General features: G+C 39.2%; 2 protein-coding genes across 5 annotated transcripts; both read right to left on the reverse strand.

Annotated features, from left to right (window-relative positions):
• Positions 1-69: 69 nt before the first annotated feature.
• On the reverse strand, positions 70-1692 carry LOC108163932 (tubulin-specific chaperone C). Its single transcript, XM_017299464.2, has 2 exons — positions 1583-1692; positions 70-1364 (listed from the first exon to the last, which is right to left on the reverse strand). The coding sequence occupies exon 2, from the start codon at positions 1350-1352 to the stop codon at positions 258-260; it is 1095 nt and encodes a 364-aa protein (XP_017154953.1). The 5' UTR covers positions 1353-1364; positions 1583-1692; the 3' UTR covers positions 70-257.
• A 1024-nt stretch (positions 1693-2716) lies between these two features.
• LOC108162690 (nicotinate phosphoribosyltransferase) lies at positions 2717-14486 on the reverse strand. Of its 4 annotated transcripts, none has more exons than XM_017297538.2 (12): positions 14209-14486; positions 11917-12225; positions 10464-10634; positions 10275-10401; positions 9792-9875; positions 9596-9723; positions 7532-7672; positions 7298-7469; positions 6219-6626; positions 3742-4007; positions 3272-3681; positions 2717-3210 (listed from the first exon to the last, which is right to left on the reverse strand). In XM_017297538.2, exons 2-12 carry the CDS (start codon positions 12008-12010, stop codon positions 3133-3135), a joined length of 2079 nt encoding a protein of 692 aa, XP_017153027.1. In that variant the 5' UTR covers positions 12011-12225; positions 14209-14486; the 3' UTR covers positions 2717-3132. The 4 variants fall into 4 exon arrangements, with proteins under 4 accessions (XP_017153027.1, XP_017153028.1, XP_033248551.1 ...); XM_017297539.2 differs by lacking the exon at positions 14209-14486 and adding an exon at positions 12925-13151; XM_033392660.1 differs by lacking the exon at positions 14209-14486 and adding an exon at positions 12913-13151.
• Positions 14487-14508: the final 22 nt, after the last annotated feature.

The following is a 14508-nucleotide window of genomic DNA, read 5'->3' on the forward strand; positions in this document are numbered from 1 at the left end:
AGGGTACGGCGTACATAATTTACGGAACACACAAATAACTGTGACAACCCAGTGAGAGAGAAAGTGGGATTTTGAGTGGGATACATGCCAAAAACAGGGCGGGGTTCGATATATATTAATTCAATTCACTTAAGATCTATTTACACGCGCGTGCCAGTCGGAGGCACCAGCGGCACCGGCAGCAGCATCTCCACCAGCAGCCAGCCCAGCAGTAGGGCATAGGCCACAACGGTCCAGAGCAGCCGCCGACGCCGCCACTATATGATCGTGGTCTTCTCCTTCTCTTCGTTATCATCTTTGTAATTATTATTATTACTGAGGAAATCGCGACGCAGGGCATTCCAATTGGGCGCCGGATGATCCTTGAGAAGGCTCCAGTTGGGCGAATGCACATCCGGCGACAGCCAGTTGAAGTCCGCCACATCCGTGTAGTTATTCTGGGATTTGTTCAGTCCAGAAGCGGAATAGTCGGCCTCTAGTTCCGGGTAGTCGTAGTTGAACTCCCCAATCTCGATTTTCTTGCAATCCTCGATGATGGCCCGACAGGTGACATGGAGATAGATGCGTGTGGAATGGGAGGAATGCAGGCGCAGCTGCTGACAGGCAATGGCCACGGTGCAGCGATCCAGTTGCTCGGCAAAGAAGGAACGCGCCACAGGCCCACACAGCAGGGTGCACTGACTGGCCTTGGAGACCTGCACAGAGCCGGGATGACCCTGCAGCTCCACCAGGCATTGACTTAAGTTGGAAATGGTTATATCCTGGCCATTGACTTCGTCTGCGCTCAGTACAATATGAGCATTCCTGCGATTGGCAATGGTCCAGGTGAAGTTGCTGCCGCTCTGCTCCTTCTTTGGTGTCTTCTTGTCCTGTGGTTCGCTATCGACGACCACCGGCAACGGCTTTTGCTTGGGAGCCGTCTTCTTGCCGCTGAAACCAAACTTCTTTTTGGGCATTAGCCGCTGACGGGCCTCATCGTTGCTGCTGGTTAGGGCGTTTAGCATATTCTGACAAGACTTGATTTTGAAATCCGAGAGAAACATCGTCGATGCGGTTAGATAACGCTGCAGTTCCTGTATCTGAAGAGTAATCTCTGGCAGCCGCTTGCTGAGATCGGGTAGCGGTGCATCCCCACTGTTCATGTCCAGCATGAGGATGCTCTTCTCTATGTCGTAGGCACGCTGGCCAAACGTCTGAGCAAAGAAGTCCACGCCCTCGTTCTGGATCGTCTCCTTTGAGCGCTGCTCCAACTTTACATCCAAATAGTTTTTCCTGTCCTTGTTGCGTTTGTTAATGCGATCCAGTATGAGATCCTTGCGGGCGCCGGTATCCCCATCCACGGAGTCCTCCATTCTATTGCTTATCTGCAATGGAAGTAGTGTTAAAAATCAATTTTTATCCCAAACTTCTTTCAAAGAGATGAATCACAACGCAGTTGTTGCTGTGTTTCTGTGTTTTTGGGGCTGCGCAGCTGCAGCAAAAATCGACAAAATCTTTGCTCTTCTTTCTCGGTCAGTCACTCTTTTCAGGTTTTTGGGTATTGCCATATCAAAATGGTGTAATATTTGTGCAGTTTATTAACCTTTTTAGTCTTTCTTTTTGCCTAGTTTTCCAATTAAAAAAAGAACAACAAATGAGCGGGGGTGTCAGCTGTAACCGAAAAAGCACTAAAAAATACCCCAGCCATAGTACAGCAGCTAACACTAATAATAACCAGTGTGACCGCGGTATAGCCAGTATATCAAAATATACCATCTCATTTAAAAAATATACCGTAAATATACTGACGAATTCAAGTTCTATTATACATATTGCTCGATTTTGATATTCCGTCAAATATTATTAGCTAGATAGAACATTTTGCAATGCCCACATAGTTTTGTACAATTGATGAATCAATTTTGTAATTGACTGGCCTATTCTTAATACTTGCTTTTATTTGATTTCTATACACCGTTGAAAATGAAATTTAATAGTTTGATAAATTTTGAATAAGCGCTAAAAAATACCACAGCCATACCACAGTGGTATTGTAGCCCTGTTTTTCTTGCTTTTTCTCCAGCACCGTTCGGTGTAATGTTAAAGTAAGTACATGTGTGATGTTAATGTTAAGTGTTGAATGTTAATGTTAAAGATAGCGCGGTGGCAAAATTTCAAATAACCCGCAAAATTCAAACCAAATCAATTCCTTTCACATTCTATGAAAATGTCTTGCTATACTCAAAAACTCTCAAAAATTTCGTGGCTTCCTTCAGTTTTTTTTTTATTTTATTTTAAATCAAAACTACAGGCAACAGATTGAAGTTTTTTTTTTTTTTTTGAAGCGGTCTTTGAGTGGGGTTTATTTCTGAGGTGGTTGTGGGTTCTGGAGTGGTGTGTCTGCGAGTGGGTGGCGTCTACTCGTGAATTGCTTACAATTGGGCTTACAATTATGAATTTTAACATATTTACAATTGAATTTTCGTTAAATACATAAACATAATATGTAAAGTTAGGTATAGTATATATATATATATATATATATATATATATATATGAATATAAAGAGTATATATAGATAGTTGTGTGTGTGTGCTTGAATGTGTGCCCTATATTGAATGCAAATGTACTAAACAGCATTTGTACTTTTAACTTTCGTTAATTAGCAACATTTTCAACACTTAAGTACTAGAAAAACTATTAAATACATCTTGATTTCGTTTGTTCTTTCTCACTGCTCGTTCCTTTCTTGGTTGCTATTTCTTTCTGTTTTGATCTGAGTTTATCTCGTCTTCTCTTGTTTTGTTGTTGGTTATTTTCTTTTATAAGGCACCTGGACACATTCCTGAATATAATGTGCGTTTCATATGATAGCGTTATTTAATTTTTAAACAAATTAAAATCTATTGACTACACAACGAATTGATATAAACGCGAAAATTCGTTAAGGAATTAGTACTCCAACGGAGGGTAAGGTATCAAATTCTATAATTCGTATGACCAGCAAATGACTAAAAATCATCATTGAAAATGATTGGATGATGAGCGAATCAATAAAAACATTCTACATCAATAAAAGTACGTTTTTTCGGAAATGTTTCTCTGCTTCTTTCAGCACGAAATCAATCGTAGGTCCCCCAATCCTTATATAGATCATGAGAGCTCGCCAATGGGTGCATTCTGCAGCCACAGATCGTGAATGAAATTGTACAGATTATCGCTGACGGAAACCTGGGAAACGACAATAAAATCATTATAAATTACACAACATTTGATGGGTTTTTTGCCTCACCTTATAGGGCGTTGGGTTCAGCGTACGCTTGTGATCATTCCTCAGCGTCTTCAATGAGATTTGCACCTTTTCGCGCACCTGCTCGAGAGTCGGCAACTGCTGGCATATCTTGCCCGACTTCCAGTACACCTTGTACAGCGACTCCACGTGCGAGGGTATGACATAGGCGCGCTTTGACTCCTGGAACGGATGACGACACAGCACCTTCTGGCCCACAGCTGGTGGGGGTTCCGAGACCTTCTGCAGCAGATCGATGAGTGCATGTCCATCGGCACTGTACAAACGATAGGCATTCTTATTCCCCGGCATGGTGACCTTCTCCACATCCTGGCTCAGCTTGATCCTGGGCTGGCCATTGATCTCCACCAGCTTGTAGACACAGCCCAAGGCAGGCTGACGCTGACAGGTCACTGGGGAAGAGACGAAACTATTCAAATCTGATCAAAAATGCTTGCTTCGAAAAGACTCACCCAAATGCGTGCCTATGCCAAAGCAATCAATCTTATGTCCTTGCTCATTTAGGCTCAAGATAGTATCCTCGTTAATGTCATTGGAGGCCACAATAGTCAGCTTATTGAACCATGGCACCTTGAAGCGCTCGGCCACCTTCTCGAAGGTCTCTCGCGCCAAACAGCTGAGATATGCCAAATCTCCCGAATCAATCCTTATGCCCAATGCATGATAGCCCAAATCGTTGAGGGCCAAAGCCACGGCACTAAAATTCAGCAGACCGCTCCTATGGAAAAAGCAAGAAAACACCGAAAAATTTGATTAAAAAGGATGCCTATAAATGCCATCAAGTGCTGCTGGGCTTTGGTTCTCAATTCAATAAAAATATCTTTCTCTTTAAGTATTTCGTTTGCCACTAAATTGAAAGCGAAAGTTTATACAAAAATATATATTTTAAGGTGGAGGGTGTAGCTCTATAAACGTGATGGAACCACATTGGGTTCTCTTTGGATTTTGCAAGTGCCTCTAGGGAAAACCATTTCCTGTGTTGGAATTTTCATTGTATTTTTGCTCATTTTAGAGAGCAGCAAAAAATGTTGAATATTCTTATTTTTTTCTTTTGTTCATTAAGCCATGCAGTGTGCTCTCTCGGACGCTTTCTTTGAACTATTTACAGGTAAAATATACTAAAGAAAAATTGTTGAAAAATATTTAAAGGATTTCTCTTCGAAATTTCTTCAAGGGTTCCATAGGCATAATGGTTCTAACAAAGAAGACAACGAATTTATCCAAGTCAAAAAATAATGGGAATCATTTTCGATGTAAACAGAAAATAAATGATTTTGGTTCCCACAAAATGTTAAAGAAATCGAACAAAATGTTTTTTGTGGAGAGTTGTTTCAGGACAAAGGACAAGTTCTAGTATCACAGGGTTAGGCGGAGGTCTATGACAGCATTAGGGTGATTCGGTGTGTGTTTTTAATATTGTTTCCCAACAAAGTGCATAAAACAATTGGTAATTATTGAGAGTATTTTTGTAATTCTTTAAATTTCTTTAAGTTTTTCTTTGAGTGCAGGATTCCCTAAAAGATGTATACATACATACAGGGTTATTTTGTATTAGGTTTCCTAATGTCGCGTGACGTGTGCCTCAACCTAAATGTTAGGATTGTTTTTTTACAATTCTGTTTAGAAATATTAGCTTTCAGCATTGTTCTTTTTTTTAGTTTTTTATAAAACATTTACTATTTAAGATCTTTTTAAATATTTTACATTTCAATTTGCTTGATTTTGCAATTGATTTTCTAGTAAAAAATATGCCAAAATATTTGTTCAAGTATTTTTAAAATTTTTCCTGCATTATTTATTTATTTTTTTTTTGCTATCTTAAGACTTTTTTGCAATTGTTTTAAGCACCTTTGGGTTAAATGTAAGCTCTAAAATCATATATTTATGCATCGAACACATGGTATATGGTTTTTGGTGGCTTTTGTGGGTGAGTGGAGGGGGGATAATGCCATATGATATCATAGTGTAATTATTTGTTGTGTTGGTTGTTTCTTTACGAGTAACTTTGAAGACGTGTGTTTTACATACCTCTGCCAAAATAGTGCCGGAAGTCATTTTGTTTACTATGTTAGAATAGGAAATTCTTTTGATATGTTTCAAATTTTGTATTCAGGGGGTTTTTTCTGATTCGTTTTCACATAATGTTTTATTAGAGGGGAGGCACATTTATTAAACATTCAGGAGGATCAAAAAATAAAAAGCCATACGTAACGAAAATGAGTTAAAATGAATGTTAAAAAGGTAAATATGGGTTAAAATGATAAAGGGAACAGGAACAGAAAAATGTTGAAGGGCAAAAATTGTATACAAAAATTAGTGAAGAAAATATAAAATTAGAGCCGGAAAGGAAGGATTGAAAGGTAATGGACAAAAACTTACTTCAAATGAAAGCAGAAAGAATAGATTAAAAGAGTAGAAGAGTAAAAAAAGGCGAAAGTTCAAATAGAAGTACAAAAACGGAAGAAACTTCACCTGTTTTTCTGCATTTATCTTTAGCGTTTTTCCAATTTTCCCAATTATACGAGGACTTAAGGACCAATGTAACACCATTAAAAGTAGCAGGACACACACATAGACATACAATATATATGTATTTGCATGTATATGGATGGGTTGTAATTTTACAAATTTAATAGCAATAATTTAGGATAGTTTTTAATGGATGTTTTTTGATGATTTTTAGTGGTGAAGGAAGGGGGGAATCATGCAGCACCCAAGACCATAGAAAAAAACCACCCAAAACAAAAACAGATCTAGAATGAAAGCTTAAATTAAACAAATAGCAGTGGAAATTATTTATAAAATAATGTACATGATTCACATGAATAGAAATGTTTCGGGTTAGGTTCTTTCAAAAGTTTCGGTTTTCTTTTCTTTTTTGTTTCCTATTTTAAAATTCGTTTTTGTTTCTTGGGGGGAGGACATTTACCTGAATGACTTCTCGACATATTTTGGTAGGTATGCCGTCCCATTGGACGTTGTTCTTGTTAACGTTGTGGCTGTTGCTGTAGCAGTTGTTGTTGTTTCAGCTGTTTTTGTTGTTGTGCTGAGATTCGTATCGTATATTGTATCTTTAACGGGCGATCTACAACTACCAACACCACCACTACCACCGTTCTGTGAAGCAGTACCATTCTGATGGCCCTTGTGATTGTGTGTCTTGTGTCCATTGGCTGATGACTGGCTCTTGCCATTCGTTATTGGCTGTCTCTGTTTTTGGCCATTTACATTGTGGCTCTGCGGCTTTGACGGACTGCCGCTTTTGCCGTCTTTTTTTGATTTGATATCATTTTGGGTACTCGATAGAAGATCTTGTGTAAGTTGTTCTGTTTCTCGGCTGTTGGATAATACTTGTTGTTGTTATTATTACCAATACAAAATCAAAGCAAAATTAATGAACAGAAAATGCATTTTTGGGGGGCAGGAGAATATGATCATTAAACAACTAAAGGATGAATTTAAATATTCAAAAAGTTACAGGATTTTCCACTAATTTCCGCTGTTTTATATAGTTACTCTTTGGGTTGTTGTAGTTTGGTGCACGTCTCAAAAGTTTTAAGTTATACAAATACAAAAAAGATCAAATCTAGGACTCAAAAACAACACATAGGAAAATGGAAGGTTCAAAGGATGAAGGAGAGTTCTAAGGAGAGGAAGGATCACAATAAGGAGCATAATACCCCTGTTCCACTAACGCAAATTCGTTGAATGATTTGCCGTACGAATTTCATATAAGCGATCCGATACATTCGTTACCGTTGAATGCGCTGCTAGTGGAACTGTGGTATTTCGACGACACGACGGAAGAATGGCATTTGGGAGAGTCCTTAAAGGAATAATGGCAGTATGATATTCAGGAAGGTTCTAAGGACAGCAAGGAACACAATCAGGAGTCTCACAAAGAGGGGAAAAAAGGGTTCCAAACACACAAAAAACATAATAAAAGACACAACAAAAAATACAACAAAAACCCGACGTTCCGAGAGAATCTGCCTAAAAGCGAAATACCTCTTAACATCGTACGTATCGACAAGTGCCATAAATCCATCCGGAAATGCAATGGCATATGAGACCATTGCAGCCAGTTCTCCCTCACTGGACTCCTCCGTGGAGACATCCAAGACATGGGACAACATCCCACGATGCCTGACTGCATGCTCCAACAGATCCTCCATTACACCTGAAAGAGAAGACATATATAAAGCTGTTTCTTTCTTTTATTCAAAGACGGGTTACACTCACCCGTTTGCTTGTGCTTGAGAAGACGCGTCTTGAGCTCTCCAATGCTGCTGAAACTCGTGATGTATGCATGGGCATGGGTGCCCTTAACGGGGATGTTGAAGAGCTTGCCTGCGAGCACATTGGAGGTGCCATCAAAGCCACCTAAAGGGAGGAAGGAACCAGTATTATTGTATCGTATGGAACATATAAAGGAACCAAAATATTATAGAATAAGATTTCAGAAGACTTTTCGCAGAAAAAAACTCTGAAAAACCGTGTAACCTCTCTGTTGCCCCGAATTTCTGACATCATACGACTTAATATCCGCCTCAATCCATTAACTACAACAATGTTTCCCTCAAACGTTTCAATTTGAAAGCCTGCCTAACCCATTCTTTCGGAAGCCTTGACAAGAACCTTGACGCCAACTGGACGCCGCGTGAGTCACGCGCACGCGAACCCATTGATTGTTTGGATAAACCCTATCACCCTCACCCTCACCCCCACACGAGCGCCCCCAAGCTAGACTCCAACAATAATTTGGAACGCATTAAAAAGTTGGAGCGTTGCTTGCCAAACAAAAAGATTGAAGCGGAACCCAGAAGTTACGATGTGTGAGCGCCAATTGAAAGGAGCCCCTGCTCGATGGAGGTACCTGCCAGAGACCTGGCACCGATTTCCCCAGTGCATGGACACCCCACACGGATCTCCCACACAACATTCTTTATCATGGGCGATGGGCATTGCGTGTGCCACCCACTTTTAGGGATTTCTTTACAGCCTTTGGGGCGCACATTTAGTTTAACACATAAACAAGAGTTCTTGAACTTTGTCCCACTAGAGGAGAGATGTATTGTAGGCGGAATGGAATGGAAGGAAAGGAAGGAGGCCTTGGGCTAGGAGGAGGAGCCTTGGTTCTAGGAGAATCCTTGGCAGGGTAGTGGTAGGAGGTTGATGCCTAGGCTTCTGACAGTGACACGTGCTTTGCATGCATGCACATCATAAAAACTCAGGCACAAAACAATATGAAAAGCGGTGTTTTTCTTCTGTTAGTTACCCATAGCCCACTGAAAACGATCAATGCGGAAGATGTAGGGAATAGTCGCGGGCTTGCAATACCCCTTAAAATTATTATAAGTTATATGGATTCTATTACAAGTTTGCTTTTTACTATTAAACAGTGCAAAATGATTTTAGTTCCTAAGAATAAAAACCTTTTTTTAATTGAAATAATTTCCTAAGTGATATAATTAATTAAATCAGTTAAAACTCCTTCGTTTTGTAGAGGCACATTGGGAGAACCAAAACCTGGTAAAAGATATATCATCTGGAGAGAAATCCTAATATTCCTATTCCTGAAATGGCATATATTTCTAAATACATATATTTGCATTTAATAAAACCCTTTTCTACGCTCCTATGACAACCATTTAGTATCATTTAAAACCACAAACAATGCGAGTCGGTAACGTTGGTTTTAATTATCAAAAGATGTCAAACAAGTTTGTGGTTTCGATAGCCGTTTCACGACTAAGAATATACTACAAAGATATAACTTCAAGGTGTTCAAAGGCACACATGAACTTTGTTTCATTCAGATAATAAAATGTACAGGATTTCCAGATAAAATTCTGATGTTTACAACGTATAAAACCATCTACATCGAATTTCCAATAGATAACTTCATAACTAAAAGACTACTAAAAGTATTTCAACAAATATTCAACGTTTCCTATGAAAATAAGCACTTCATAAATTTCAAAATCCCTCCTTTCGCAGCTAACAAACTTTCCAAAAAAGCCATACAACCCTACTTCCATGGAATTCCCAAAATAAAATCATTTTTGGAAGTGACTATGACTCCGCGTTGATTCCATCCTTCCTTTGCTCATTTCTCCCCCCCATTCCTCTTAATTGATAATGAGCTGTCTGCATGCAATTTGGCAATGCCAAAAAATGTATGTTTATATCGCACACGGATGACCTTACTTGTCACGGCGCTGGCGAAGAGAGCAGTAGGAGGATGAGGCGTGTGAAAGTTGCAGCTATTTTTTATGATATATATTGTTTGATTTTGTATAGTACCTGTGTAGGAATATTTCGATGCGGATAGGCCCCCGTCGGGTCCCTGGGCACGACGCAGTCCAAATTCCAATAGGTTGACATGTTTGCCGGCTACCATGCGATACCTGGCTGCATTCGTGGCCATTAAACTGTTATTGTGAGGGGTAATATATTATTAAAAATACACCAAGTACAAGCGATATATACGATACAATACCTAGCATAGTTGACTAGAGTTAGGAGTGTGGTCTCCAGGATCTGTACAATGATCAGGGGTCCCTCAATCTTAATGATGGGCACACTGTGGAACAAAAGGATGTCATTAGAATTTGTTTAGCCACATGAATCGTGTAAATTTGTGTTTGTTTCTTGAGTTATCTCTTCGACTATGATCTTTATTATGTATGCTTAGAGATGTGCTATATCTCAGCTCTTAATATTCATAATCTTTTGGGCTATAATGGAATTTGAGATAGTATTTCTTGTTTTTCTAAGAATATCTCAAGGTTGTTCTTAAATAGATAAAATACAACTTTTTTTAGTCCTGTTCCTTTGTTGATTCGCTGCACAAATTTCCCCTAAGCGAATGGACACATGCCATTCACGTGTGAACGTCGCATAAAACATACCATCATTTCCGCAAATGATGATAGTACTATTTATTTTGCCATTCCAAACCTCTATAGAGATCAAAACTCACCGTGGAAATGCCACAGTGCCCTCATCAATGGCATACAAGGTGACCTCCCGCGCTGTTAGATTGCCCAAGTACTCGAAAAACTCATTCTCAATGCCCTCGGGCAGTGTTTGCTTGAGGTATTCAATATCTGAAAGTAACAAAAATATTGATTAAAGCAATATTGATATACATAGTGGATGTAGTACTTACCGCTTTGGGAATAGTGGAAGCTATCCAGGAATTTGAGGCACTCCTCTAGGCCAGCGAATATGGTGAATTCACCATGGAATGGATTGTTACGAAAGAATAGATCGAATACCGCCTGATCGTCGATCTTATCCGATTTCCAGTATGCATATGCCATTGTTATTTGATATAAATCTGCAAATATGTACAAGTTATCCAATAAAAGTCTAGACATTGATGTATGTTGGCCTTTGATATATATGTAACCTCAACTCAACCGTTTATGTGGTGGCAAGCAAACTCTAACCTAATTGGCCAAGGGCGATAAGATAAGCGGGAAAAAGTCCAATGGCAAATACGAAACGAACCAAATGCAAATTCTTATCTAAGTGCAAAGACCTACAGATCGTGCATTGTATTTGCTCGCCTACATTGTTTTCCATGTGTCTGTGTTTTGTATCTCTGTCTATAAATACAAGTATTTGGCTATATATACGTGTGCACATATATATCGTACTCGTAGAAGCATCGCAACGCGCGGGGCTATATAAATGTCAATCCGCTCGAGTTTTTTTGGAACGAGTTTCAAATATAAAAAGCGAGATCTTATGCGATTGGTACTCGCAGTATAAATTTAGGTATACCTATTTTTCAGACACCAATATGGTTTTTAATTGGGAGATATTTTACATTTCTTCCATTGGAAAACTTTAAGTTTAAATCTCTATTCTATATATTTCATTCTTTCAAATGTTTATCTATGTCGAGTCTATTCTTAAATATTATATCCTCTTCCTTGCCTTTCTTTTCTAACATGGATTCACTGTATAAATATCCCATAAGCAAAGGGATTTAAGGATTTCACACAAAGAATTGTTCTTAAAACAATTTTGGTCTATCGTAACATGCTCTATGCTGGTATATACATCGGATCTTATCCCATTATCAACCATATATTTCATAGCGTCAACAAATATTCATTGTATCCTACCAAAAACCGAATTTTTTTGTATACCATTTAGTTATATATCATCTGATAAGATGGTACGAAGAGGAATCCAGACTAAAATAAGGCTACAATAGTATTTCTATATCTCTAATTGTCTTTCTACGGATATTTCATGATCTTGTTTTACATATGTCATTTTTTACTTACAGTCATACATATCTGGCTATTATATACAACATTTTTGGGTAGTCATCCCGATATTTTACTCATATATTGTAACATTATTAGAAGTCGTGAGCCGAACGAGCCTCCTAGTTCTTATATGTATGTATTATATCACGAAAATACCCCACTAATATCATTCAATCTCAAGTACTTCACAAATAATCAGTTCCCAATATCCTATTCCCGCCAAAAAAAAAACAAACATAAGCCCCTTTAATCCCCGAGAAAACCCAATCTACACAGAGAAAACCCAATCTACAGATAAAGTATCAATTCAGCGCCAGAATATCAATTTCCACTTACCGGTTAGCAATGGCTGGACAACGCCATTCTGATTCATTCGTCCGCGATCCATAAACTGGCCGCCCGCATTGCAGCTCAATTCACGGTCATTCATTTTGTCGCCGAGCCGATCTGCTGTCCCAATGGATGATATTTCTGTGTGTTCTGTGCGGCTATATCGTAGATCTCTATTTATCGTTCACACGCGACTCGTATTCGTATATGGTATATGGTAGCCACGAATGTGCCAAATAAACAAACTAATTAATTTGCTTAGCTTTGTTTTGTTTTATATTCTCTACCGAATGCCGTTGAACTTTTGTCGGATATCTGTAAAGGCAGCAAAATTGGTATTTGTTTGTATGGTTTACAATTGCGTTTGTTCAATTATATCGTTGTAATTGTAAATTGCTGACGATGATGTTGCCTCTTGATGACGTAAGCGATTAGGGGTCGCCACTGGAGCACCCAATATCCGCCTGTCGGGTGTGTTGAAATAATTTAGCATAAGAATGCAATAGAAATTATATGGGAAGGTTATTACGAGTAGGGGGGACTACTCTGGATAGTAGAATATATTCGTTGTGGATTGCACTACTACTATTATGGAGGTTTCTTTTAATTCTCACTGGAAAATGCAATCCGAAAATAAATCTTTTGTTTTTCATATTTTTAATTTTAATTCTATCCGAAAATAATGATTTTTGTCATATTGCTAGATAATAACATCATAAATCACTCTCCCAAAAAAGAGAATTCTATCTTAAGAATTTCGAACACCAGAACTTTTTCTAAAATTTGTTTTTCTACAATTTTGATCTGATGGTAGATGGCTTTTCATTAAATTAAGTTCCTTAGCTCTTATAATACCATAGATTCAGTTTGATGTACAGACAAACTCTATAGAAAGAGAACACAAGCCAACAAACCCCTGCACTCTACGATTGCAGGGTACCAAAATACAACGCAAAAATAAAACACCAAATCAGTGAAACATTGGAAACGATTATGAAATACAAATTAGCATACGAGAAGCGAAAGAGGCGGCAAGCGGCCAAAGAAATATAGATAGACGCGTCTTATCAATTGGCTAATCACGATATTATTGTATTCAGGCACTGGGTCAGACGGCCGGCTGTCGGGTTGATAACGCGGGCGAATCGACTAACGATGATCACTTTTTTTAGATTTGTCGGATGTGTCTCACGGAACGAAAGCTTGGTGAAAAACTTTTCCGCTGAGCGTTTGGGGCTCAACTGAGCAAAAAAGCTGCGACGCAAGCGAGTTAACTGCGAGTCGGTGCACAGTGGGTGTCGCTATCCGAAAAGCATTCAATAAATCAAACCAATTGGTTGAACGTTTTGGTCAAGGCACACGGAAAAATACTTGCATGTTTTGGAATAAATTTACTTCTTGTGATGAAAGCGATTTTACTTTTGGTTGGTTTATATTTAAATATGGGCCAATTATCACATGAATGATGTCTTGGTTTTCTTTGGCAAAGGCCCCACTGTCCGTTGGCAGCGACGCGAGCAGCAACAGCGATTGAGCAGAGAGCGAGAGAGCACAAAGAAGAGAGCGATTGAGCGGGAGAGTGCACCAAACAGATGCAGTTATGATGCGCTAGCAGAGGGTATGATGTTTTAGTAACGCAGAAGGAATGCACTGTGGACTTTATGAATATTCTTGACCAGCATCAACACCCAAGTCTTATCATATATAGATCACTATACATATATACATACATATGTATATGCATGGAAAATTTAATAGATATCAAATGACCTTATCAAAGCCACAATCGATCTGCGAGGGTATCAAGCTCTTCAGTCCTGTGTCTGTCTGTCTTTCTCTCTCTCTGCGGCCATCCTCTCTTGTTTTGATTGAATTGTTAGCGCGTAGAATTTGTTGATTGTCGGTTACCCCTGGCAGCCGGCAGAGGGTGGTGAGGGAGCCATAGAACTTTTTTAGGTTATTTTGTTTGTTTCAGCGGCTGCTGGTGGCTGCTGCTGGTGCCGCTCCCTGGCTTCTGCCTGCCCCCTGATGACGCTGCTCCTGCCACTGTCACTGCTCCTATTGCTGATTCTATTGATTACACACAACGTGTTGCTGCATGTTTTGTGGCCTGAAGGTTGTGTGAAGGTCGGAGACGCTAACAAAACGCTTCATTTCGCACGATTTACACAAACACAACACCGAGACACGCGCGCGCATATGCATTAGGAGGGTGTTTGAGGAGTCGAAGGCTTTTACTCCCAAAGTGGGCGTGGACCATGGATAGATGCTCTATGTATTTGCAAATGCAACACTCACTTTCGATTTTTGCGCACGTTTCAATACAACAATTTGTACAAATTCCAGCGGCTTCTTCGGTTTTATTTGTATGCCACTTATTAATAGCACAGAACTTTGTAGCAAGTGGACCAGAGAGGAAAGTGGCCGTTCCAAGTCGAGTTATTTCAAGGACAGGAAGTCAATGCACCAGGCAACCAGTATCGGACCTGTAGTATACGCCAATGTCCATTAATACACTTTTTTATTTCATTGAATAGACGGCAGCCTGGAGGCGCACGCTCCAGCTGATAAGAAATAGTGATGGTTCATGAACGAACT

Source organism: Drosophila miranda, chromosome 4 (genome assembly GCF_003369915.1).
Source record: "Drosophila miranda strain MSH22 chromosome 4, D.miranda_PacBio2.1, whole genome shotgun sequence".
NCBI lineage: Eukaryota > Metazoa > Arthropoda > Insecta > Diptera > Drosophilidae > Drosophila > Drosophila miranda.

Bases quoted from the DNA above. Each gene is read 5' to 3' on its own strand.
- LOC108163932 (XM_017299464.2), bottom strand. From the start codon at position 1,352: ATGGAGGACTCCGTGGATGGGGATACCGGCGCCCGCAAGGATCTCATA.
- LOC108162690 (XM_017297538.2), bottom strand. From the start codon at position 12,010: ATGAATGACCGTGAATTGAGCTGCAATGCGGGCGGCCAGTTTATGGAT. The intron at 10,402-10,463 runs GTAAGTACTACA...TGTTACTTTCAG, and splicing joins CTTCCACTATTCCCAAAGCG to ATATTGAATACCTCAAGCAA. The intron at 3,211-3,271 runs GTGAGGCAAAAA...GTCGTTTCCCAG, and splicing joins TGAACCCAACGCCCTATAAG to GTTTCCGTCAGCGATAATCT.